General features: G+C 48.7%; 1 protein-coding gene across 1 annotated transcript in view; it reads left to right on the top strand.

Moving 5' to 3' along the window:
* LOC138583120 (cholesterol transporter ABCA5-like) overlaps positions 1 to 20318 on the top strand; it is a 3134767-nt gene that overhangs the window by 221560 nt on the left and 2892889 nt on the right. The window contains exon 5 of the mRNA XM_069655080.1: positions 16433 to 16524. Coding sequence (XP_069511181.1) covers positions 16433 to 16524 — 92 coding nt within the window. The remainder of the gene's footprint in view (positions 1 to 16432; positions 16525 to 20318) is intronic.

The following is a 20318-nucleotide window of genomic DNA, read 5'->3' as shown; positions in this document are numbered from 1 at the left end:
GCGGACAATGGGAAGATCTGTTAGTTGTCTCGCCAGCCCTCGTTCTCTCTCTGCAGTGGTGGTCGAGGGAGAACCTCTTGAAGGGGAAAACCTTCACCACCCCTGCAGTGGAAGCCAATCTCACGACAGACGCATCTCTCACGGGGTGGGGGGCTCACCTGCTTCAACAGACAGCGCACGGAGTGTGGTCCCCTCGGGTAGCGTCCAACCATATAAACCTACTGGAGCTACTGGCAGTGTTCAAAGCATTGAAAGCCTTTCAGGAGCAACTGCAAAGGAAGACAGTGCTGGCCTTAACCGACAGCACAACAGCAATGTATTACCTGAACAAACAGGGGGGCACTCACTCTTCAGGGCTATCCAAGCTGTCCCAAAACATCTGGATATGGGCTCTCAAACACAAGATGTTCCTGATATCCCAACATGTTCCAGGGGAACTCCATCTTCTGGCAGACGTACTCAGCAGAGATTTTCCTCTGCCAGGAGAGTACGAATGGCGACTGCACGAAGACATTATATCCAACGTCTTCGCAGAATGGGGGTTTCCTGAGATCGACCTGTTCGCTACTCAGGAGAACGCCTAATGCCAAGATTACGCCTCCAGGTACCTCCAGAACCGATCCAAGGGGAACGGTCTCTGGATAACTTGGTCGGGGAAATTTGTCTACGCTTTTCCCTCGACTCCCCTTCTGAACAAGATAATACACAAGATGCACCAGGGACCAGTCACCATGATTCTGGTGGCTCCCATGTGGGCCCGCCAACCTTGGTTTGCGCACCTGATGGAAATGTCCCTCTCCCCACAAGTCAAGCTGCCCTGCCCGTACAACATGTTGTCTCAGGACAAGGGGGAGACTCTGCACCCATGCCCACACACTCTGAACTTAGCAGCCTGGCTCCTGAGGTCATAGAGTTTGGACATCTGCAACTCCCTCAAAGATGCATGGACATACTGAGGGAGGCAAGAAAGCCTAACGCACGTTATTGCTATGCCAGCAAATGGAAATGTTTTGTCATCTGGTGCAGGTCCAAAGGCGTCAAACCCACCGATTGCTCGCTTTCGCACAATGTGTTATATCTAACCCATCTGTTGGACTCTGGGTTAGTCTTCAATTCCTTAAAGGTTCAACTAGCAGCGTTGTCAGGATACACCACGTCACAGCAGAAGGTGTTGTGGTGGAAAATACCTTTGATTAAAGCCTTTATGGAAGGGGTTAAAAGAATGTATCCCCCCATCCCTCACCCAGCCCCTGGGTGGGATCTAAATGTGGTTTTAACTAGGCTCATGGGACTCCCTTTTGAGCCTATGCATAAAGCTAGTCTGAAAGACCTGACTTACAAGACAGCCTTTCTAGTAGCTATCACTTCTATCAGAAGAGTTAGCGAACTACAGGCCCTCTCGGTTTTGGACCCCTTTGTTACAGTCCACAAAGATAAGGTAGTTCTGCGCACACATCCCAGATTTGCGCCGAAATTTATTTCGAAGTTCCATGTGAACCAGTCAATCGAACTACCCACATTCTTCCAGAGACCTACTAACATGGCCGAAAGAAGCCTTCACACACTAGATGTGCGCAGGGCAGTCATGTTCTACATGGATAGAACTAAACCACTGAGGAAAACTAAACAATTCTTTGTTTCAGTGGCAGCTGGTAGAGAAGGGGACCCTGTCTCTAAATCAGCAATATCAAGGTGGATTGTCAAATGCATCACACTATGTTACACTGTTGCAAAGAGAGAACTGCCCTTCAAGCCTAGAACACATTCTACTCGAGGCACTGGGGCTTCCATAGCATTCATTGCAAATGTTCCCCTAGAGTCCATTTTCAAAGCGGCAACCTGGAGTTCTGTACACACCTTTACAAAACACTATGCCTAGACACTCATTCTAGGTCTGATTCTCAGGTGGGACAAGCAGTACTAAGACAACTTTTTTCTACTGTTCCTTCTCACAACCCACCTCCAACTCCGGGTACTGCTCGCTAGTCTATGCACAACATGTGATTCTAAGCAGATTAACAAGCATCAGAAGACATACATTACTTACCGTAAAAGCATTTCTGATGATTGTATCTGCTTAGATTCACATGCGCCCTCCCTGCCTCCCCGCTCGGGGTGGAAGGAACATAGACTTCTTACTACTTTCTCTCTTCATGTACTCACTCACTATAGCCTTGGGCTCCCTCATGGCAGAAAAAATACATCGGAGGGACCTCGGCGCGTGAGGGATTTTGGGTACTACGCACGTCATTATAGGGACGCGTTTCAGACACGCCTATGCCGACGTCCCCTTTCGGTCCCCCGAAAGACAAGATGCAATACTCCTCGGTTACCACTGGATGTCGGACCATATGCACAGCATGTGAATCTAAGCAGATACAATCATCAGAAATGCTTTTACGGTAAGTAATGCATGTCATACGCTCCTCCGTCCATCCCCCCCCCCTAACCTGACACCTCTGCTCAACAAAAATAGTCCACAAGTTCACCGGGAACGTAACACTGATCGTAATAGCTCCAATGTTGGTCCGCCAGGCCTGGTGCTCACACCTACAAATGATGTCTCTTTATCCTCCCATGAAACTACCCTGAACGGACAACCTGTTGATCCAGGATCAAGGAACAACGATGCATCCATGCCGTGAGAAGCTGAACTTAGCAGCTTGGATCCTGAGGTCGTAGAGTTTGGTCACCTTAACCTAGACCGAAGGTGCATGGAAATACCAAGCCTAACATAAGGCATTTTAAAAACCATAAACACTTTGTATTATGGTGCAGGACTTGGTCTCTCAATCCAACTGACTGTTTACCAACCAATATAGTCAACTAACTACTCTACCTAATTGCTTGCCCATCGTATTCAGCAGTGGCAGAGCAGTTGCACCGAAATCTGAGGTATTGCCCGAAGGATAAGCTTTCCATGACTGTTTTCGATGGAAACTGTTGAACTGTAGCAGCGAGTTTCTATCCGTGAGCTTCCTGAACACTGTGGTCCACAGTCATCCATTTGTTGACTTAATTTTCAAATTCAGAAAGACCACTTCGAGGGGATTGGGTCCTCCGACGTATTCCATATCTATGACAGGTAATGTCCACAGCTGTGCTGCTTCGGAAAAGCTTTGGCGTCTGCGTCCTACGTTGATGCGCCGTCCCCGAGGACCTTCTCCGACGGCCGACGTCACCCGATTTGATAAGTAGGACGCACAACGCCCATAGCCTCAGTTCGGTTTTTTCCGCGAACGTGTTCGCTTCGTGAATCTCGGTACGCCTCGACTCGTTGGAGTTGCTGTTTTCTACTCTCGGTTCATTGAACCTGTTCGGTTGGTGTGAAGACCTGTTCGTGGCGGTGACTTTCTCATCTTCGACCCCGCGTCCGGGCTTCAAGAACTGCGGGGACTGTGGGTCCAAGATGTCGGTCACGGACTCGCACGACGCCTGCCTCTGGTGCCTCGGGGAGGTCCACGATACGGACGACTGTGTCAACTGCCAGTCGCTCACTGCGAAGGCCTTGCGGGAACGCAAGAAGAAACTGTCGGTAGGCCGGGTGTCTAAACCCCGGAAGTCGAGGTCTGCGGGGCTTTCGACCGATGACTCGAGGGGTGACTCTTTGCGTCGTCGTCGGAAGTCCGGTGGGTTCCTTCCAGGAGTCGGACTCGCCACTCCTCCGCCTCTTCTAGGCATTCCAGGAAGCGCCGGCATAGGTCGCCTTCCCCGTCCTCTTCCGAGGACTCCGCCCATCGGCGGGGCGCTTATCCCTCCATGCAAGCGACACAGGAGGAATTGGCTTCCTTCGGGAAGCAGATGCTAGCGATTCTGGAATCGCAGGGCACCGGTCCGTCTGCGCCTCCGAGTGGGGTCGGTCGGCACCGGTCAAGAGACACCGCCCATACGCCTTCGGGCTCGGGTGGTCGGCACGGCTCACGGGAGTAGTCCCGCTCGGACAAGGGTAGCCGTTCTCACCATGCCCATTCCAGGTCCCGGTCCTCGACGCGCTCGAGACCGCGTGATCCTGTGCCGTCTTTGAAGAAGACGCCGACGCCTGTGGCTCCGAGGTCGTCCACTATTTCTCTCGAGGTTCCGTCTTCGAGGGGGTCGTCGACGCCGTCGGCGCCCAGGTTGTCGAGAGACACGCTCGGAGCTCCGGCTTCGAGGACTGTGTCAACGCCGCAGATGCTGGAGGTGTTGCAGCTGACGTTGATGCCGATTCGCTCGACGTCGACGCCTTTTCTGTCGACGCCGGCGCTGAATCGCTCTGCGCCCTCGATGCCTTTTCTGTCGGCGCCGACTCGCTCGGCGCCCTCAACGCCTTTTCTGTCGGCGCCGACTCGCTCGGTGCCCTCAACGCCTTTTCTGTCGGCGCCGACTCGCTCGGCGCCCTCAACGCCTTTTCTGTCGGCGCCGACTCGCTCGGCGCCCTCAACGCCTTTCGAGGCGATGGTGTCGGAGGGGCCCCGTGGCACGGGGTTTGCCCCTAAAAAGGCTATGGCTAAGGTCCGGCACTGCTTTGGTCCGCAGAGGTCTTCCTCTCCCCGCCTGGAGTACATTTCAGAGGGTGATGAAGCCTCTGATGGCGGCCTGGTTCCGGTTGCGGTTCCAGATGACCTTATCTCGGGCCATAGTCAGTTTGATGACCTGAGGCAGTCACTGCATGATGCCAGTGGACTGGACACCTCTCCGGAGGTGGAGTTTTGTCGGCCAGAGCCTGGCACTCATGCCGATTCGTCATATCGGCGCCTTATGTCTCGGGTTACCGAGTACTTGGGTTGGTCAGCTCCCCCAGGAGAGTTCGTTCAGGAGGATCTCACGTACATCCTTGATCTCGGTCCACCCACTGACCCGGTTTTGCCTTTTCATATGGCTTTGCAGAGAAGGGTGGCGGCGGCTTGGACTGCTCCGGAGAGTCTCCCGGCAGTGGGCAAGTCTTTGTCGCGAAAATACTGTCCAGCCAGTAGCGACCCCTGCTACTTGTCTAGGCACCCCACCCCGGAGAGTTTGGTGGTGCAGGCGGCTACGGCCCCGGCAAAGCAGGCGTCGTATCCTGCCATCCCTCCGGATAGGGACGACAAACGTTTTGACGGCTGGGCGAAGAAAGTGTTTTCTTCTGGGGGTATGGCGCTTCAGGCGGCCAACTCCATATGTGCCTTGTCTCGTTTCACACACACTCTGTGGAACTGTGTTGCATTAGCGGCTGATCATATTCCCGAAGGGGACGAACAGGATGGTTTCCTTGCTATGGTTCAGGATGGCAAGGATGCCATGTGTGAGGCCGTTCAGTCGGGTTTGGACTTGGCGGATTGTGTCAGCCGGTCCATGGCGGCGAGCACCGTAATACGCAGGTTTGCGTGGTTGAGGAAGTCTGGGTTCGCTCCTGATGTGCAGTCCCGGCTCCTCAACATGCGCTTTGACGGTGAACACCTTTTTGGCAGCAAGGCTGACGAGAGCCTTGAGAGGTTGCAGACCTCCAAAGGTGCAGCGAAGTCGTTGGGCGCTGCAGTTCGCCAACCTCCGCCTTTTCGTCCTAGGGGACAGCGATGGAGGGGAGGTTCCTTTCGCTATTACTCGTCCTTCAGTAAAGCGAGAGGAGCTAGCAGTCAAAGAGGCCATCGTAAGAGTGCCAGAGGTGGAAACAACGTTACTCGAGGTGCCAAGGCCGCTCGGGCAGTTGCCTCTTTGCCCTCAGGCAACGCCGCAGCCGCTACCACTCAGTCATGAGGCCAGATCCCATGGTTCGCCGGTTGGGGGAAGGCTGGCGCAGCATCTTGTAGAATGGCAAGCCATTACTTCGGATGTGTGGGTTCTGGAGATCATAACCCACGGCTACTGTTTTCCTTTTCGGCAGAGGCCTCACGACAATCCACCAAGGAACCTCTCTTTGAAGAGTCCGGATCTGCTCCTTGCGCAGGAAATGCAAGCCCTGCTGGAGAAAGGCACCATAGTGCCTGGAGAGGAACAAGGGATGGTATTACCCTTATTTTTTGATTTCAAAGAAAGACGGGGGATTGAGACCCATCATGGACTTGCGCGGTTTGAACAAACTCCTCAGGAAGGACAAGTTCAAGATGGTGACTCTTTCTCAAGTCCTCCAGGCCCTTCAACTTCATGACTGGTTGGTGTCTCTCGACCTCAAGGATGCTTACTTCCATGTGCCGATCCATCCTAGGCACAAGAAGTACCTGAGGTTCGCGGTTGGCGACTCGCACTTTCAGTTTCGGGTCCTGACGTTCGGATTGACCACCGCCCCGCGGGTTTTCACCACGCTCATGATGGTGGTGGCAGCGCATCTCAGGAAAGGGGGATTCAAGTCTACCCCTACCTGGACGATTGGTTGATCAGGGGGAGCTCTCCAGAGCAAGTCCTGGATCATCTGTCCGTCACCTGCCACTCCCTTCACAGGCTGGGCTTCTCCCTCAATTTAAAGAAGTCCCATTTGACACCAACGCAGCGGCTCCAGTACATCGGAGCAGTGCTCGACACGTCCCTGAGGCAGTGTTTTCCTCCTCAGCTGAGGGCTCTTCACATTCAGCAGATGGTGCACAAGTTTCTGTTTGCCCATACTCTCCCAGCGTCCGAGTTCCTGAGACTGCTCGGCCTCATGGCATCCTGCATTCTTCTGGTGCCAGAAGCTCGTATGCGGATGAGATCTTTGCAGTGGGCACTCAAGCTCCAGTGGTCTCAGTCCTCTGGCAGGCTGTCGGACCCTGTTCAGGTGCCACCCTCGGTAGCCCGGGACCTTCTGTGGTGGGCTGTCGAGGGCAATCTGATGAAGGGTGCCCCATTTTGGCTGCCCTGGCCGTAGGTGACGATCGTGACGGACGCATCCCTCACGGGATGGGGAGCTCATGCCAACGAGCTGACAGTCAGCGGTCGTTGGTCTCCGTCGGAGTCCAGACTTCATATCAATCTGTTGGAGTTGAGGGCCGTCAGGCTAGCCTTGAAGGCTTTTCTGCCGACTGTGCGCGGGAAGGGTGTCCTGATTCTGACGGACAACACGGTGGCCATGCACTACCTTAACAAAAAGGGGGGAGCAGGGATCACTTCCGCTGTGCAGGGAGGCGATGCAGCTCGAGTTCTGGGCCATCCAGCAGGAAGTTTAGATCTCGGCAGTTCATCTGGCTGAAGACGACAACGAGACGGCGGACGCTCTGAGCAGGCAGAGCACGATCTCTCACGAGTGGGAGCTGGTTCAGGAGATTCTCCTGGAGATCTTCACCTTTTGGGGGACCCCTCAAGTGGATCTCTTCGCCTCCAATGTCAACCGGAAGTGCGAAAGGTTTTGCTCGCGGGAATTTCCTCCAAAAGGAGACGCGTTTGTGGTGGAGTGGTCATTCCCACTGCTGTACGCGTTTCCTCCAGTCCCCGTCATCCCGCAAGTGTTGCAGAGATTATGGAGGTTAGGTTCCCGGATGATCCTCATTGCTCCGGCGTGGGCCCGGAGGACGTGGTACCCGGACCTTCTAGACTTGTCCATCTGCCCTCCATGTCGTCTTCCCTACCGAGACGATCTGCTCTCACGGAAGGGGGGTCAGGTTCTCCATCCAGAGGTCAGATCCCTCAATCTTCACGCTTGGCTTCTGAAAGGTTGAGGTATAAGGATTGGGACCTCCCTGAAGACGTGATGGAGGTGTTGCTCTCGGCCAGGCGGCCGGCAACTAAATATCTGTACCGTTGCCGTTGGAGAAAGTTCTGCGACTGGTCCAGAGTTCAGAATGTGGATCCTTTTGAATGCGACATTCCCATGGTTTTGTCTTTTTTGCTTTCTTTGGCCCACAGGGGCTTGCAAGTGGGGACCATTAAAGGTTACCTGGCGGCGCTGTCCATATTTAAGCGCTCGTCTGATGAGTGTTTCTATTTTAAGATTCCTTTAATTTCACAGTTTTCGAAAGGGCTTAACCAAGTGTTCCCTTCATCACCTTTTTTGGTGCCAGGTTGGGATTTGAACCTTGTTCTTAAATTTCTTATGGGTGCTCCGTTTGAGCCTTTACATTCTTGCCCTTTGAGGCTGTTGACTCTGAAAACTGTGTTTTTGGTTGCGGTTACTTCCGCTCGCAGAGTGAGTGAGTTACAGGCACTTTCAGTTAAGCCACCCTTCACTGTGTTTCACAAGGACAGGGTTGTCCTTAGAGTTCGTCCTTCTTTTCTTCCGAAAGGTGGTTTCGCATTTTCATTTGAGCCAGAAGGTTGTTCTTCCGGCGTTCTATCCTCCTCCACATCCTGGTAAGGAAGAGGAGAGGCTCCATAGGGTTGATCCTCGGAGAGCGTTGAGCTTTTATATTTCGCGCATGTCCCGGGTCAGAGCGGACGATCAACTCTTCATTGGTTACGCTGGGAAGCGTTTAGGACAAGCTGTGACAAAACAGACTTTGTCTCGTTGGATTATTTTAGCTATCTCCGAGTGTTACCGCTTGGCGGGTAAGGACCCTCCGGCTGGCTTGCGGGCCCATTCTACCAGAGGAGTGGCTGCGTCTACTGCCCTGCAGAGGGGAGTTCCTATTCGTCACATCTGTGATGCAGCCACCTGGGCTTCAGTACATTCTTGTGTACGTCACTATTCCCTTGATTCCATCAGAGGGCAAGATGGCAGTTCTCTATTCCGCAATTTGATTGGGCATGCTAAATTTGTAGTCTAAATTCTTTCCCACCTCCTTGCTTGGTACTGCTTTGGGAGTCTGTCATAGATATGGAATACGTCAGAGGACCCAATCCCCTCGAAGAACAAGTTACTTTCTTACCTGGTAACGTTCTTTCGATGGGATGGTCCAACAACGTATTCCATATCGCTCCCTCCCTGCCTTCCCCGCTGCAGAATTTCTTTTGCGATTGCATCTTGCGTTCCGCAAGGCCTTGTGTGTCTGACTAGCAGAAAACTGGTGGCACACATTCTGGGAAAAAACTATAACTGAGGCTATGGGCGTCGTGCGTCCTACTTATCACATCGGGTGACGTCGGCCGTCGGAGGAGGTCCTCGGGGACGGCGCATCAACGCCATCGACGCAGGACGCAGACGCCAAAGATTTTCGAAGCAGCACAGCTGTGGATATTACCTGTCATAGATATGGAATACGTCGTCGGACCATCCCATCGAAAGAACGTTACCAGGTAAGAAAGTAACTTGTTCTTCTTCCTTGCTACTGGAGAAAGTGAACTTTATAGACCTATTCCTGCTGTTGAGCCGGGTGATGAATGTCTCCATGTGTGCCTGATCCCCTGTGTAGATCAACAGTACATCAATAATGTACCTTCGCTAAAGGGCAATCTGGCCGTGAAACCGGTTGTTAGAGTAAATATGGATCTTCTCAAAGTTAGCCACCTTCCAATCGGCCAGTGATGGGGAGGGGGGGAAGAGTTGCCCCCATCGCGGTGCCTGACAGTTGTTCATAATATTCTTCTTTATACATGAATACATTCTTCGTCAGGGAAATGTCTGCAAATTGTAACCGGAGCAGGCGTGGGATCTCTAAGGAGGGTATTTGTTCTTCCAAAATGTTGTCACTCACCAGTAGTGTCTCCATCTGGGGGAATGAGGTGCATAAGCTCTCTGTCCAAAGTCACCAATATCTGTGTTAGAGGGTCAAACTGCACATCCTTTACCAAGGTTAACACTGCAGTGGTGTATTTCATATATGACTCCATCTGTGGTATTTCTGACAACAAATTGTCATAATGGTTAGGGAATTGGAATTGATACCTGCAGCGATTGGTCGACTGGAGGGCGTGGTGGGTATTGAGAGCTCCTTGTGCTTCTTCGGCAAGGCATTGAATGCTGGTACGCGTGGAAAAGGGGGTCATAGAAATTCTACCTCATTTTGTTTACTGATGTGACCCTAATTGGTGGCTTTTTCTACCAAAGTAAACATGCTGATTCTTGGGTTTTGAGTTGGATCTCGGGTCAGACGTTGATTAATGTCAAGTATGGTGGTGACCATTTTGTTTGTATGCTGCACTGTTCATCACTACTATGCCCCCCACCCTCTTATGTCTGCTGGTTTGTTAACAATGTTAATGTTGTTGCTCTGGTTATCTAACGCTGTTCTTTCTTGTTTGGACATATTCTGAAAGTCACAGTGGTTTTCCTGTTTGATATTTGTTAACGCCTTCTCAAAGGTAATCGACTCAGGTGTGATGTTAGTGGGATAGAATCTGGACTTGGGATGTAGTCCTGTAGTCTTACCCGTGTCTATAGTGTTATCAAACAAAAGTATTGCTGAAGTCTGATCTTGCGCAATAGTTGGGCAACCTCAATGCAGGTGTTAAATGAGTCGTACTTTGCTGTGGGTGCGAAGCGGAGGCCTTTCTGTAGTACTACAGTTGAATACAGTGTGACGACATGATCAGATACGTTTATAACTAGTAGTTCTGAGGGGGGATCTCACTTTCCTTCTGCTCCTTGTAATTCTCGGGTAGTTGTGGTCTTGTCCTCTGCTGCGGCCCGTCCTCTGGCCATGTTGCTCTAAAAAAAGGCTGGTTTGCTCTACCAGGGAACCTTTGGTCCGAATTGTTTTGTTCTCTGTTGTTCAGACCAGAGGTGCTAGTCTGTGCTTTCTCTTCTGAGCTGGCGCTCGAGAAGCTCCAGTAGGTCAGAGTTTTATTTTTATGAAATGGCCTTGTTTGGCACCATTGTTGGCCTGTATTGGAATGGATATCTGAATTGGCATTGTCCTCCTAGTATTTGATATATAGGGGTATAGCCGTTCATGCGTGAACGCTGCTGTATCCTTTTTCAGTTTACATTTTTTTGTTCAGGTTGAACTCTTTGAATTCTTTAATGGTGGGATTTAATGTGTCTAGTTTCTTCTTGTATGCCTCGAGGACTATTTATGATTTTAATAGGTCTCTTTTTTGTTCAATCACTGTCATACATTTTATTGACAGTTTTTGCTGTATTGATAATCCGGATGACCTAGTCCCTGGTGCACTTGTTGGCTATATAGCTGCAGTCCTTTCTCAACTGGAGTTTGTCCAGGAAGATTTGGGGTTCAATCCTGATTATTAAACTGTTAGGTGCTGTGAAGGTACTCTGTCATAAGGGAACTGTGTAGTTCGGTTCAAATACATTTTTTAGTGACTGCCTCTATTTCATTCCATTCATCATTAATTGAGGCAGTCTCCACTGATGTAATGTTGTTAATGATAGAATCCTTTCTAGAAATGTCTCCGCAAATGCCAGGAAATTGAATTCAGCCATATTGAGTACATTGAAACAATGGCAGTTGTAGAGAGCTATCTGCAGCTTAATAGAATGCAGATCTGGTGGAATGCCCCTGGTTTTTTAACACTTACCTTGCTCCACTGGCACGCATCCTTTCTTCCTTGTCCCCCAACTTCCATGACACTCAACTCTTCTTCAAAATTCCTGCTGTCCCTCTTGCTTCTTCCAACATCCCAGACTGCCTATTTGCTATCCAGTCTTGGTGCACTTCCAATGTTCTCAGCTTCAATGCCAGCAAGACTGAGATCCTTCCTATTGGGACACCTGCTCCCTCTTTCTTCCCCTCACTCTGACCTTCCTCTGAACTCCGCCCCCTTCATCCAAAGCCAAAAACCTTGGAGCCCTCTTCAACCCTGATTTCTTAATTCCCTCTTCTCAATATTACCAGTGCTCTGGTTCTCTCTAGACTTGACTACTGCAAGAGCCTACTCTACCCTCTTCCTCTCTACGACCCCCCCCCCACGCTAATCCAGAATAGGGCAGCGAGACTCATTGAGGGATCGCGTCTCTCCTGCCCTAAAAACTCTGCACTGGCTCCTGGTTGCTGCACAGATTAAATTTAAATCCCTCTGCATCATCCACAAGGCTACCTGGGGCCGAGGACCACACTATCTGCAGCTTGCTATCACTAAATATTCTCTCTCTAGACAGCTATGTTCCTCTGGTACCAACTATGTGTGAAGCGTTTCGCAAAACAGAGAGCCGGAGGCTGATCTCTTGCTTCAGCAGGTTCCCTCTTATGGAACAGCCTCCCCCTTCCACTTAGTCTTGAGCCGGACCTCCTCAAATTCCGGAAGCTCCTCAAGACTTTCCTGTTCACTTCTTCCGTCCCTTCTTCTATCCTCTTCTAACCTCACAGTCACTATGATTGGTGACAAGGGCCCTTATGTATTCTCCGGTCCTGGCCTACCACACCCATATGCCCCAGCTTCTGCCCACACATGCGCATGCCCGGCACCCACTGGCCTACCCCACTATAGACTTCAATAAATTGGGGTAAAGTACCCTCTTTTTGTTTTCGGGGGACCTGTATCTAGAGGGATATTAATAAACTATACACATACAAAAGGATACAGCCTACCCCTCCCTTTTACACCTACAGGTATGAACACTGAACCACTCCACTTCGACAGACACCTAGACTTGGTCTGTGTTGTACATCAAAAATAGATCACCAAATTGACAGGAAAAACACTATTTTATTTGTCGTCCTACTAAAAAAACCTGATTACAGGTTTGACACTATAACATGAAAAACATACCTGTTCACTTATTATATGGACACCATATTAATAGTCATATGGCGCGCCACAGTAGATATTTGAACCATGCGGTGAGGTAGTGAGCAGTTAATAAACAGTGACTATGTGTTGTTGTTTTTCAAAACGTATTCCAAAATTAACAAGTTTTCAAGTCCCCTCGGTATGTTTGTGCTTAAATGGAAATGATGACATTTAGTAAAAAGGAGTATCTATGTGTGTATCATTTTATTGCATAAATGAGGCAGAGGTTTGTACCTGTGCTTTAGCTTCTGGTGGATTGGGCTATAATTCTTTAAATGGTGTCATCTGTACACCAGTGCTACGTTTTTTCTCTGTGGTTGCTGCGTGATTTTTCCTGGCGTGAGTCTATAAAACAGGGATGAAACCTCACTTAGTACTACATTTGGTGACATTGCATGTATTGCTTGATTATACATAGTGGCAAATACATTTTCTGTTATAACTACAAAAAGGCGTCTTCTCGAAAGAAAACGCTGCGTCTCTAAATGGTTGAATTCCAGGGGAGTGCCGGCGTCTCTGCCGAGCACTCGTGTTGCTAGGAAACTGATTGTCAGGGCGGGCTCGGGCTGATCAAGTAACAGCTCCTATAACTCCCTGATCTATGCTGTATATTGTAAAACAGCGTCTTGTCTCTCTAGATCGAAGGATTTCAAAAACTTATTCTTTAAAAAATGAAAAACAAGGGCGGAAGGCAGCTTACTTACAGGTAGTCTGCTTCTCCTTAGTCTAGCGGCTTTCGCTTCGTTAGCAGGTTCGCGCATGCGTATGCTGAATGGATGCTCGTTACTTGTTCGAAGTGATGATTGGGTCACAGCGGTTATGACACCTTGGCGCAACACCGTGAGGTGGGTGTGTGATGTAGTGTCTCGCTGCTATTGGCTGGAAAGGTGTGGCTTGGACCAATTGCCTGAAAATTACATGCTATTTACTGCAACAAAGTCCATTGGAAAGCATAAGCTTGGAGAGGGTGGAACCTAGCGTGATCTTGCCAAATTGTTAACGCAACATCGTAGTTCGTGGTTAATGCCCGTTTCACTCTGTGTGTTCCACAAACACAAGCGCAATCTTATTGTTTAAATAGAGTATCTCTATGTATTAAAAATTCATTATTATAAAATAAATTAAACACAGCTCTCATACGAAATACGATGATGCGTTACCAATTTGGCTAGATAATGCTAGGTTCCACCCTCTCCAAGCTTATGCTTTCCAATGGACTTTGTTGCAGTAAACATCACGCACTTTTTAGGCAATTGGTCCACGCCACACCTTTCCAGCCAATAGCAGCGAGACACTACATCACACACCCACCTAACAGTGTTGCGCCAAGGTGTCATTACAACCGCTGTGACCCAATCATCTCTTCGAATAAGTAACAAGCCTCCGTTCAGCATAGGCATGCGCGAACCTGCGAACGAAGCGAAAGCCGCTAGACTAAGGAGAAGCAAACTACCTGTAAGTAAGCTGCCTCCCGCCCTAGGTTTTCATTTTTTAAAGAAAACGTTTTTGAAACCTAAACCGAAATCTAGAGTGACAAGAGGCTGTTTTACACTATACAATGTAGATCAGGGGGTAATAGAAGCTGTTACTTAATCAGCCCGGGCCCGCCCTGTCAAACATAGTTTTCTAGCAAAACGAGAGCTCAGCAGAGACGCTGACACTCCCCTGGAAGTTAACCATTTAGAGACGCAGCATTTTCTTTCGAGAAGCCGCCTTTTTGTAGTTATAACAGAAAATGTATTTGCCACTATATATAATCAAGCAATACATGCAATGTCACCAAATGTAGTACTAAGTGAGGTTTCATCCCTGTTTTATAGCCTCATGCCAGGAAAAGTCACGCAGCAACCACGGAGAAAAAACATTGCACTGGTGTACAGATGACACCCATTTAAAGAATTATCGCCCAATCCACCAGAAGCTAAAGCACAGGTACAAACCTCACCCCATTTATGCACTAAAATGATACGCACATAGATACTCCTTTTTACTAAATGTCATAATTTCCATTTTAGCACAAACATACCGAGTGGACTTGAAAACTTGTTAATAAGAAGACTACCCACCTCAAAAACGGAGTCCAGTCCAGAGGAAAGCATAAGAGGAGACACACCAACAGTTCTCATTTTATGTCAGAAACACCAACAGTGTCGGCTTGCAATATGTTTTGAAAAGCAACAACACATAAAGTCACTGTTTATTAACTCTTCACTACCTCACTGCATGGTTCAAATATCTACTGTGGAGCGCCATATTACAATTCATATGGTGTCCATATAATAACTGAACACCCATAACAAATGTTTTTCATGTTAGTGTCAAACCTGTAATCGGGTTTTTTTAGTATGATGACAAATAAAATTGTGTTTTTCCTGTCAATTTTTGGTGATCTATTTTTGATGTACAACAGAGACCAAGTCTAGGTGTCTGTCGAAGTAGAGTGGTTCAGTGTTCATACCTGTAGGTGTAAAAGGGAGGGGTACTCTGTATCATTTTGTATGTGTATAGACTACCCCACTATAGGCCTGCACTTAACCACTATTGCAGCTCTACGCTTCCCTAGCACTTTACTATATGTGGCCCTTACATCTGCTGCTCACCTATGAGCACGGACATGCCAGCACTTAACCCCCCCACTCCCTCATCCACTCTTCTCTCTGCACTTTATCGTTCTGAATACTCACACGGCCTAGTAGGTTTGTCCCTTCCTGTTGCCATGTGGGCGCTTTGAAACACAGTTTACTTGTTGTATAAATGCCTAACAAATGCACAATAAATAAATCAATGTAAGCAGCTCTATATATGTCCATCTACTTAACTTCTACTATATAGTTACTTGCTGGTAGAAGAAACTGAGAATAGTTCTCAGGGAGCGCCCCACGGCGGGTGCCGTCAGAAGGACTGGGAAAACAATAGATCAGTAACATTTGTGTTACTGACAATGGCTGGTCTGATGGTATTGTAGTTTCTACTGTTCTCTAATTCTACCGTGTGAGTATAATCTAGGGGGGCTTTCTCTTGTCATTCATATATATATTAAGTTTACTGGCCATGTCTGTTATATTGTCAGTGTCCCTAGTTTCTTTATCCCATTATTTGTTTTCCTCCACTCATTCCCAGTATAGGATGTTTAAATCTGACAACAAGTTTGATGGCATTTTCCACCCACCCCAAATCAGTCGCACTCAGTTTTTATTTATTGAACAAAGTATATTGGTACCCCCAATTTAACAATTTTGATTACCTACACACTCCCTACCATTTTGGGACAAAAAACACACAGGGTTGCACAGATGTTTTATTTGTTGATCAAATAGCTGTTGCATCCTGGCTTAATTAGTCTAAAGGTGTGATTGCATGACTTGCTGCAAAACACTGCCCAGACTGCTGAGGGTCCAAGAACTACAGCACCAATGAACATTTAAGTCTCTATATGGCTGCTAACAAAACTCATTAAGATCTGCTGACATCCACAGCTAGCGGTCCACTGCTGGACTAAAGTGCATCCAATCTACCCGCTAGCTAAGCAAAAAAAGAATGGTGTCTCATACCTTGAGACGCATATCTTGATATCATGGTTTCTCCCTCTGGGACTCAATACTACTATTATCTATTATTTGAACTGGAGAGTATGAAGCTCAAATAATATTATAAGACTTTCTTAGTTCCGCATAACATGTGGACCTTAGTCTTAGTATCTCTGCAACCTTACATATTTTCTCCCTTTCCCTAACAACCATACCCTTATCCCAGAGCGCTGTGAAGTGTTCTATTTGATCTCAGGTGAGTTTCTAAAATCATGATTTTTGTTGGTCTTCAAGAGGGGAGAGAGTGATTTGTTCTCGTTTGATTCACTCTTCCAGTCCAATGTAACTCATCGGATCATTCTTGAAACACTAGTGTTTTGATGTATGTGTGCTTCTGTCCTTTTTGTCTTTAACAGCCAATTGCTATACCCTGGAATGTGAAGCGGCCACATATTTGCATTCGGAGTTCACAAGTCTTCAAGCCTGCATTGATTCTACACTTGTAAAGGTAAATACAAACCTGGTTTTCAAAAACCTGCAAACTTCTCTTGGGTTTTCTAACCCGCACATAATGTAACTGTGACAGGTGCGTACTGCAGCGTTCTGCATTTTAATGTTTTTTTATATCGATAAAAGTTGATTGGCCTGGTCTAATGATTACATTACATGAAATAATAATTTCTTGTGCCAATGCTGCAACTGATGTTTTGGCATACACAAGTATTGGGTACATTTCCCTCCAAGTAGGGTAAGCTCACACCATGATTTAGTGTGATGACAAGCCTTGCAATGCGCTTGGACAAAGCATGGTGTAAGATGTGGTTATCAAAAACCCTTAATTGGTGTAATAGGACTGTTTATCCACACAATAAACAGTCGTCAAGGTACCAACACATTGCATATTTCTAAGGCACTCCAACCAACAACAAGCACAATTATGAATGAGTACGGACATGAGCCATTCCTTCTGCAAAAAAAGACTTGAAAGAGAAAAACGAGGACCAAACGTAACAAACCCATAGCTCTGTTTCATTTTGGCAACTCATGTTTATTTTTTTTCATTACGTATTTAATAATAGCCTATACAGCAAATGGTGTTTCAAGGTACCACAAGACAAAAAATGGGGAGGGGGGTGGAGAACCAGGATGAAGAGTAACAAAAATAGCCCTACTAGGCCTTGTGTCGTTCGGATCGTGCAAGTGCAGTAACAAGAAGTGCATGGTAGTGGTGAGGAAGGGTCTGTCAGAGCGGAATGTGATAATAAGGTGGGAAGGGAAGTGCAGGTCTGAGTAGAGAGCGCACAAGTACAGGGGTGGAGGATGAGTGTGGAAGGGGCCACCTGGGCTAGGCCTGTGCTAACGGGAGCCTGGGTGGACAAGTGCCAGGGGAATGCGGGGCATCAAGGGAAAGAAGGTACACATGCTAAGGGTATACACCAAATTGTTTGTTTACAATTGTTCGAATGAACAATTGACCGATTTTAAAGGGTCACAATTGACCTTTTCACAATTGACCATATATATATTTCTGATGTTTGTTAATCTGCTTAGAATGATATGCTGTGCATAGTCTGACATCCAGTGGTCACTGCGGAGTATTGCATTTTGTTTTTCGTAGTCGAAAAGGGGACGTCGACAAGGCGTGTCTGTAACACTATCCCTATAGTGACGTGCGTTGTACCCACAATCCCTCACGCGTCGAGGTCCCTCAGATTGTTTTTTTCTGCCCGGTTATTGGTCGCCTCTACGCGGAGCTCCTCGAGAGACATTGCGAAATAATTTCTTCCAACTTTGGTCGTTTATTATTATTAATATCTAACACATAGATCCCTCCCTCGACGAAGCTGCAAGCTGTTTCTCCGCCGAGCAAGATCTTCGACGGAAGGACGAGCGGAGGAGATCCTTCGGCATCGCCGAACACGTGGCCTGGCCACACCGGCCTTACACAGTAGGGAGAGTGGGGTTGTGTGATCTTTTCTTTTCACTCCGAGAATGCCTTTCTCTTTCCCCTCCCTCTCTTTCGAGGTCGTAATCACACTTCTTTCCCTCAGCTATGGAGAGGACGCCCTTTAGGTTTTGCCCACTTTGCAAAGGCAAATATACCTGGAAGGACAAGCACAAGGAGGACGGCTGTGCGGCCTGTAAGTTACTTAAGCCCAAAACGATAAAGGACCGCCGGGTCAAAAGGTGGGTGGCCTATGCCATGTCTAGGTCAGATTCCTTGCCCGCTGCCGCCGAAGGTGACGAGGACAGTGATTACACGGCCCCCGTAACGAAGGTTGTAGACCTCTCGAGGGAGCGTTCTCGCTCCTCTTCGTCCGTCCCCGGCCCCGACAAGCGCGGCACACGCCCAGCTTATGGGGATGAACACCCCGGCGACAAGGACGCACACAAGAAATCTCATAAACACATACCCCACGACACGCATTCGTTGAAGACGAAGGCAGCCATAGCGCCAACAGAGGCGCCGGGCCCACCGGCGTATTCCGCCGACCGCAAGGGTCGACAGCGCTCCCCGCCACCGCTTCCGTGACAGGCGACCGGGCACTCTGGAAATAAAGGCGCTAACCCCAAACCCTCAGGCGGCGACGCGCCTCGTAAGAGTGCGCACGTTGCCAGTAAAGACTTGACGGTACCTAGCGCGACAGCGAGCGATCCCTCGGCAGAGAGAATGATCGCCGAAAGCCTCGCGCGTATATCTTCTAAGGACGGCCAGAGACGGACGACAAGTGACACGCCGAAAACCGCGCACAAGGCCAAAGAAACGCTGAAGGCGCCGGAAAGTAGGCTGGGACAGCTCCTACCGTCGACGGAAAGCCCTAGCCTGCCAGAACACTTCTCAGAAGGCAAAGGCACCTTATCTTCGACACTATGGGACAGATCTAGGCACTTACAAGGAGAATAAACTCCTTTTTTACTCCCAGACCGCTCTGGCCTACCTCAGTGGACCTTCGAGAAGTTCCAGTCCTGTATGGACAAGTTAGACAGATGCATGGCCATTCCAGAAAATAGGACACCTAAAAGACCTAGGGAGGTACTCCTAGAAAGTCCAAGGGCTAAATACCCGAAGTTGTTGTATAACCCCTTTCAGGAGGATATGAACTCTTACGACCTCACCGAAGAGGACACTCACTTCCAGGAAGGAGAGGAGTTCATTAATGATGAAAACGAACAAGAGGGAGAAGGCTTCCATGAGGACTCTAACATAAGTGAGGAAGGGTACGAGGAAGACCCAGGTGAAGGTGACCCAAATCCCTGGCAGTCACCATCAGGGTCTACAGGGCCAGACATTATAGAAATCAGGTCTCCTCAGACCACACCAGTCAGGAACCCTTCGCCTGTTGACGATCAGCCCACCTTTAATGCGCTGCTGAGGAAGGCAGCAGCACATTTTGAGGTCGAAACTGGGGAGGTCACCCCAGACACCGACTTCGTGGAACGGATTATCAAAGAAAACCCCCCCACCAGCCAAACAATTCCAATACTCGCCTCTGTTAAGAGACGAATCAACCCTTCACTGGCCACCCCTGCACTAGTAAGAGGGGTTAATCCAAGAATCGAAAAATTGTTCTCACCCTCTCAGTCAGACCCACTATATATTAAGGGTCACTCAATCCCGGACTCCTTAGTGGTGACTAACACTAGGAAAAGGGCTGGGGTTCCACTGTCTACCAGCGAGGCACCCCCGGATAAAGAGGGGAAAAAGCTTTATGCCCTAGCCAAAAGAAATACCACCTCGGCAGCGTTCTCAACTAGGATTGCCAATAATAACACATTGCTGGCAAGCTACGCTGATGCTCAATGGGGAAAGCTTAAGCAGGACATCGAGGAAGTCCCTGGACCCCTAAAAACTAGATTGCTGGCTACAGTTAATGAAGGGTCTCTGGTCAACCAATGCATCGTTAAGAATACCCTAGATGCAGCAGAAACAGCTGGCCGCTCTTTGGTACAGGGAATTCTGCTGAAGCGCCACGTCTGGCTTCTCAATTCCAGGTTTAAGGTGGAAACGCAAGTGGCGCTCATTAACAAGACTATTGAAGAGTCTAACCTCTTTGGAAAGGCAGTGGACGACGCACTGGAAAATGTGAAAAAAGAATTTGATACCATAAAGACCTTGGACCAAATCTCAAAGCCCCCTTACAGGCGGGGATTTGGCAACAAGCATTCCTTTCGTGGCCAACGCCAGCAACTGAATCAACAACTTCAATATTCTGCCAACAACTACCAAAGTAATAGTGGCCAGTACAATCAAAGACCAAAAGACGTCAACGCCGTGGCAAGGGGAGAGGTCGGGGTTCCACC

The sequence above is a fragment of the Ambystoma mexicanum genome, chromosome 3q, assembly GCF_040938575.1.
Source record: "Ambystoma mexicanum isolate Mex_15411 chromosome 3q, UKY_AmexF1_1, whole genome shotgun sequence".
In the NCBI taxonomy this organism is placed as follows: Eukaryota; Metazoa; Chordata; class Amphibia; order Caudata; family Ambystomatidae; genus Ambystoma; species Ambystoma mexicanum.
Note: the sequence above shows the minus strand (reverse complement) of the source record. Positions and strands in the feature narration are given on the sequence as shown.